A 6,748-nucleotide genomic window follows, 5' to 3' on the forward strand; every position below is an offset into this window, starting at 1 on the left:
TTATTTATTTTCTGCTGTGTTTTACTTGCATCTATTTGAAAGAGTGAGTGTAAACACAAAAAATATTTTATTTCATGTGCTGGAATGTGCAGAAAATAGGTTTAAATGTTAAACAAATTTCTTCCAGTCAGAGAATGCTGCATAGAATAACATTTTTGCTTGATGCATAAAGTTAAAACATTAAAACTAATAAAACAAGTTTTAAAAAGAGACTTTTCCATTTGATTACATTTTGTATGATGGATTATGCAGAAAAAGTAGAATTGGGAGAGAGAGAAAAAGAAACAAATCTTGGCAGAAAATCAGTGAGGATAGGAAGACCATGACAAATACCTCTTCTTCTCTTTCTTTTGACTGGGTCCTTTAAGGATCATCTGCCTCTATCTCACCTTATCTGTAGTATCTTCCTCTGTCACACCAATCCTCTGCATGTCCTCCTTCACTACGTCCATCATACAGACAACAATCAGGGGTCCTGCTGCCAGCGCCCCAGTGCAGGACACCACAGACCACCACAACAGGTCACATGTTAATGGGTATTATGGTTAGTTTCATTGTTTGTAATTAGTTATTAGCAACAATAGCTCCTAAATTGCAGGCAGTGTACAAAGATGTTTGACATGACTTTGTCCGTTGAAAATCACAACGTATAGGTTTCTCATCTGATTTCACTCAAGACTGTTCACCTCTGCAGGAAGATGCTTATAAAGAAAATACATTTCCATGGCCTTCAAATCCAAATCAAATGAAACTATACTCGTATCAATCTCTACGGCTCTCCTCTGTCTATATCACAGGTTTGGCTTAATGCAGCTGCCCAGGTGTTTAACTCACTTGGAATAGCATTTGGCTCGATGATTTCAATGGCAAGTTACAACAAGTTCAACAACAACATTCTCAGGTAAGCATTCATAACACTCTGTCTAAAAAAAGCTCAAACAGAGTGGAAAAAGCAGTCATTTTTTAATAAGATGGACACAAAATGCTGAAAAAGAACAGTGTGGGTTCACTTGACTTCAATACACAGTAAATTAAAAGATGCTGTATCACCCTCTTTCTTGTAGTTAATACAGACACAGCATGTTACTGTAAACTTGACAGTTTCCTTGATGAACAGCAGTGGTCTTGGTTGCCTGTGATTTGAGGGCATGTGGTTATATAGCTGTTTTGCTCACAGCAGGTGGGGAACAAAGTTAAATTATTTATGGAACAAATTGTATTTTCCTTCAAAATTTGCTTTGCTGTTAAAGATCCTGGGGTGCTAATGCTGCATGTGCACCACTGAAGGCCTCAGACATTTCTGATAAAGTGCGAGCTTGACAATAACACGAGAGCAATAAACTACATTTCACAGACGTTGTCCTTTTTCTTTACCAGGGATGCATTGATTGTATCAGTGGCCAACTCTTTCACTAGTATCCTGGCTGGCTTCGTGATCTTCTCAGCTGTCGGTTACATGTCTCATATACATAACCTCCCAGTGGACAACATAGCTACAGATGGTGAGTCCCTGAAAACGACATCAGACTTGTAGCTTTGTTTTATCTTGAGGACTTTAAAAAGAAGAGAGATCATCATAGTTCAAGACTGGAGACAGATCCCAGGCTTGTTTTAAGAGCTGATGTTTGTTTTCCTTGTCCTTGGAACATGTCTCTTCTTTCCATGGAAAATAAAGGCATATTTCAGGATGTGCACATCTGGATGCAGTTTCCTAAAGTGGCTCCCGACTAATTATATAAGGAAAATTCACTGTATTCATTATAAGGAGTACTATTCATCAACTGCCTGTACAAACAATTGTGTGTCTGTTGCTGTAAGTAGAGTAATCTAACTGCACTGTGGCAAATTCAGTTTTCATACTATAGTCGAAACTGCAAGACTTTCTCAGCTTAATGAACAGTACTAAATCTTTCAAGTGCCCTTTTTGAGTACATAACTTGTGTATACATGCCTGTGTGAGAGAGTGTAGTTTAATTTAGTTAAGTGTTGTTAAGTGTTTAAGCAACATTTAAGCATCAGCAGTCAAGCAGTGAGTTATTAAAGACAGAGATTGCGTGTGTTCAGATAAAATCCTCTGATCTCAATGTCAAATTGTTCCTGTCAGCTGTCATCAGATGTTGAGGTCTGATTCACTTTGAAAAATCACTTTGCTCTTAATTGGTTGAACTTTCTTCACAAATTGTAATTTTTAATAAGTGCCCCTTAGACAAGAATGCTTGATTGCAGTTTGTGCTGGTTAGATACACTATATTACCAAAAGTATTCACTCGCCCATCCAAATCATTGAATTCCAATAACTTCCGAGCACCTAGGCATTCAGACTGCTTTTACAAACACGACTGAAAGAATGGGTCGCTAACTTTCCATCGCTACAGAACTACGGGGCAATGAAATGGGTTTTTCTATGTAAGGGCTTTTTATCTAACACACATACACATTCATAGAGCAACATGGGGTTAGTATCTTTGGCATGCAAACTGGAGCAGATGGAGATCGAACCACCAACCTTCTGGTCAGTAGGTGACTTGTGCTACCTCCTGAGCTTTAGCCCACGTGGTGTAAAGCACAGCACCACTCGACTCTAGAGCAGTGGAGACATGTTCGCTTGAGTCACAAATTTGTTCTCTCGTCCTCCCGAGTCTCCAACTACAGTCTTGCAGTGTGCTTCTTTAAGCTGCCGCTAATTTCTACGTGCAGGCGAAATCTTATTGTCTAGCTATATGATTCCAGGGAGTTCAGGAGCTCATGTCATGAATGAAGGACCTTGTTGTGCTTTGTTACACTTTAGTTAGGGTTATCTTAAACATGTCTGAGCCCTTTACTTCACTATAAACTGAGCTAAGCTAAATATTTATCTCATAACTCTTGCCAAGCAAAGAAATATGTGCATGTCACTGAATGGATCCCAGTTTATATTTTAGCAGAACTCAAAATATGCTCCAAATAACACACATTTAAAGTACAGCTCAGTACAGCACAGCCAACTTAAGCTGGAATAGCAACGGATATCCTGCATTTGTATATGTCTGCATTGTAAAATAGCAACAAGTCCTCTGTTGTGTTATATTTCAGGTGCTGGTTTGGTGTTTGTTGTGTACCCTGAAGTTCTTTCAACCATGCCAGTCTTTCAGCTATGGGCCCCACTTTTTTTTATCATGCTGTTGTGTCTGGGCGTGGACAGTCAGGTAAACATCTAAACATCTGCAGTGCTGTACATTTAATTTTTTACATCAAACTTTAGCTTTTGCACTTTTGAATATAAAGGAAACATTTGCACACTTGTATCGAAAGAGGTCTCTTACCCTCACTGTGGTTTGCCTTTACTGTTTGGATATTTTATTACCATACTACTTTTGCTTTAATATAAAAGGCTTGAATGTAAATATACAAGTGTTAAGATGAAGCTAAGATGGATCAAGAGAGATAGAGCATGCAGGCTGAGAAGCCTGGAGAATGCTCGTCTGTCTGAGTTGAGCTGGTAGGCTGAGTGCTAGAGAACTGAGGGCTGAGTATTGCCATATCTGCCACTCACAACACAGACAGTAAGACAGACAGGCTAAACAAGGAGAAATATGTACGACATCTGAATGACTGTGATTATGATTTAAAACTCCAAGGTCTGCAGATAACCATTAAGTTTGTATTAAATCTTTTGTTCTGCAGTTTGGCACAGTTGAGGTAGCTGTGACATACATAAAGAATGAATTTGGAGTCAAAGTTCTGCCTTTCCTGAAGAGAGAAGAGCTGCTGGTCCTGGCTGTGTGCTTTGTTTGCTTTGTACTGGGGATTCCTCACATTACCAAGGTACAGTATGTAAGACACTTCTCAGGGAAACACATTTGGGGATGTGGTAAGAGTCACTGTTTTGTCATGTAGGTCTGTCTTTTACTTACAGGGAGGTATCTACGTGTTTCAGCTGATGGACCACTACACTGCTGTGGTTTCTCTTGTGTTCTTGGCTTTCTTTGAGGTTGTTGCCATCTGTTGGATCTTTGGTAAAATTCACATGAAGTTCACTTTTTCGTTTATGTTTAAAAAAAATAAGGGGAACACTTAAACAACACAATGTAACTCCAAGTCAATCACACTTTTGTGAAATCAAACTGTCCACTTAGGAAGCAGCACTGACTGACAATCAATTTCACATGCTGTTGTGCAAATGGAATAGAAATTATAGGCAATTAGCATAAGACATTCCCAATAAAGGAGTGGTTCTGCAGGTGGTGACCACTGACCACTTCTCAGTACCTACGCTTTCTGGCTGATGTTTTGGTCACTTTTGAATGCTGGCGGTGATTTCACTCTAGTGGTAGCATGAGGCGGAGTCTACAACCCACACAATTGGCTCAGGTAGTGCAGCTCATCCAGGCTGGGACATCAATGCGAGCTTTGGCAAGAAGGTTTGCTCTGTCTGTCAGCATAGTGTCCAGAGCATGGAGGTGCTACCAGGATACAGGCCAGTACATCAGGAGACATGGAGGAGGCCATACCCACATAGCAAGCAGGTCTGGCCCAGATCTGGCAACAAGCCGGCACTGCTGGTTGACTTCTGGCATGATAAGATGTATGTCATCCAGATATGGGCTGGGCTTGGCATAGATGGCACTGTCTATGCGATGGCATGCCATATCTGGCTCGATTGTGCTTGCTTTGTGGGTTATTTTTAATATTTTTGTGGACACCTGCCAAAACGCTTTGCAAGAAGGGGTTAAATAATTAAACTCTTTCTTTTTCTCAGGTATCCCACGTATCTCCTTAATGATCAGAAGGATGCTAGGAAAAAGTCCAAATATCTACTTCCGAGTCTGCTGGCTGCTGCTCTGCCCCATGTTGGTGCTGGTGAGTCCTGTTTAAATAATGCACCTAAAACCACCAGTAAAGTAGCTAATAAGACTGTTCTTCATTTCTCTTTATAGTGCATACTGGTTTCCAGCATTATTCAGTACACTCCTCCTCACTATGGGAAGTACGAGTACCCAGTGTGGGCTGAATGGGTGGGCTGGGGTGTCTCTTTGGTCTCTATAGTATGGATCCCATTTGGTGCAATACAAGAGATCTATAACAATAAAGGATCCCTTCTTCAGGTAAGCAAATATGATTGTACAGACTTTGGCTTATTTATTCGATATGTTTACTTTTTTTATTCTAGCATGTTAATTAGCAAACTTTAAACCTAATCCAGTGGCATTGCTTTGTTCCTGGATGTGACAGAAACTTATGTATTATCAAAGATATGTTTGTTCAAATGTTGACCTGCTGGTGGATCAGAACATGACTAAAGTCAGTCTGCCTAATCTTCTGGGAACTAGTGTCACATTTTCACAGTAGTGCGGTAAAATGTTTGTGAACAAACACGGCCATTGACTTTTGAATCATGCTGATAAAAAGGGCAGTGTTCGGTGATGGGTTAGTGGCTCCAGTGACAGTCAGATATTACGGATAGTCCTTTTGCTGATTATTTATTTAAATCTTTGCTTGAACATTACTTTCAAACTGATGATTGCTTAAACCTTACCTTCTTTAATCCCCAGAGACTGAAAACAGCTATGACTCCGACAATAGACCTGAATGTTATGGCTCACCTGCCGGAAAAACAAAACCTTGACAACCTGGCGTCTGAAAAATTACTCAGTTCGGTGCCACCTCTGACACAGTGACCACATACAAGGCCTGGAATAAGCAGACTTTGGGCCATTTCTATCATAATCCCAGTTACATCCAAAGAGCTGTTGTTATCTCAAACTCTGCATTTATACTTTAACAACTCGAGCCACTTAACCTGTAGGCGACTTCAAAACCATACAGTAAGTCACCCATTGCACCTTTTACAAAGAATGCAACTAAAATCTGTGGCTTTGTTCACCAGATGAATTTTAAAATTATTTTATTTTGGGTAGGAGTGGCTGAGGAGCAAGTAATTGTTTAAAACGATTGGTTCGTTATGCTGTAAGGTTCATTGTATACATCAGTGAGTCTGTGGGGTTAAAGAGTGTATAATGGATCTATCGTAGATGCAGCCTTTTAGCCTTTTAGGTCACTACATTTATGAGTTGAATACTTAATACTTAATTTTAAATCAACAAAAGAAATGGGTTTGAAAAGGCTTGGTCCAATGAACAGGAAGCAGACATATTCCTCCTACAAATATGAAAGCAGAAAAATACAGGTTCTATAGATGTGTGACAGATGTGATCTGGTCAGCGGGTTAGCAGGTTACACCTGGACATCCAGGCCAAATTTGACCCCTTGGTTCTCCCTGTCGAGCCTGTGAGAGTTTAAGGAGAATTTAGGATTCAAAGGTGAAAAAGTATAAATCACGCAGTTTGTCCCATTTCATCCAACAAACAGAGAATGGCTTACAGTTTTTTCTTTTACAAAATTTGTTAATTTTATTTTGAAAGGAATATTCTTTAAAAAATTATATTTGATGCAGAATATAGTTGTTTTTTTTTTAACGAGACCTGGATTTGTAAATATTTATTTACTGAAGTCAGAGGTAAAGCTGCATGCGTTGCTTGATGAGAGCATATTGCTGTGTTTAAGGTTTACAAAGCATTTGCAAATACAAGCACATGACTGATGCAGAGACATCTGAGCCTTATAGCAAAGTTTGGAGAGTTGCTGTGCTAATATTTCCTAATAATAAAAAGAAGCGGACCCAAATGCAGGAGGTAGGAGTCAAACTTAAAAATGAGTATTTCATGCAGGTCGATCAGGAAAATGTACAAAGTCAAAAACTCCAAAGAGT

At 39.5% G+C, this 6,748-nt stretch overlaps 1 protein-coding gene across 1 annotated transcript in view; it reads left to right on the forward strand.

Moving 5' to 3' along the window:
* The window catches only part of LOC102212284 (sodium- and chloride-dependent GABA transporter ine), a 13,845-nt gene extending 7,458 nt beyond the window's left edge, over positions 1 to 6,387 (forward strand). Inside the window, exons 6-13 of the mRNA XM_005722170.1 lie at positions 798 to 901; positions 1,378 to 1,502; positions 3,073 to 3,185; positions 3,664 to 3,804; positions 3,896 to 3,995; positions 4,739 to 4,839; positions 4,917 to 5,084; positions 5,532 to 6,387. Of these exons, the coding sequence (XP_005722227.1) occupies positions 798 to 901; positions 1,378 to 1,502; positions 3,073 to 3,185; positions 3,664 to 3,804; positions 3,896 to 3,995; positions 4,739 to 4,839; positions 4,917 to 5,084; positions 5,532 to 5,657 (978 nt within the window). The 3' untranslated portion in view covers positions 5,658 to 6,387. The remainder of the gene's footprint in view (positions 1 to 797; positions 902 to 1,377; positions 1,503 to 3,072; positions 3,186 to 3,663; positions 3,805 to 3,895; positions 3,996 to 4,738; positions 4,840 to 4,916; positions 5,085 to 5,531) is intronic.
* Positions 6,388 to 6,748: the final 361 nt, after the last annotated feature.

The sequence above is a fragment of the Pundamilia nyererei genome, unplaced genomic scaffold (genome assembly GCF_000239375.1).
Source record: "Pundamilia nyererei isolate P.nyererei 1_Seehausen unplaced genomic scaffold, PunNye1.0 scaffold00006, whole genome shotgun sequence".
In the NCBI taxonomy this organism is placed as follows: Eukaryota; Metazoa; Chordata; class Actinopteri; order Cichliformes; family Cichlidae; genus Pundamilia; species Pundamilia nyererei.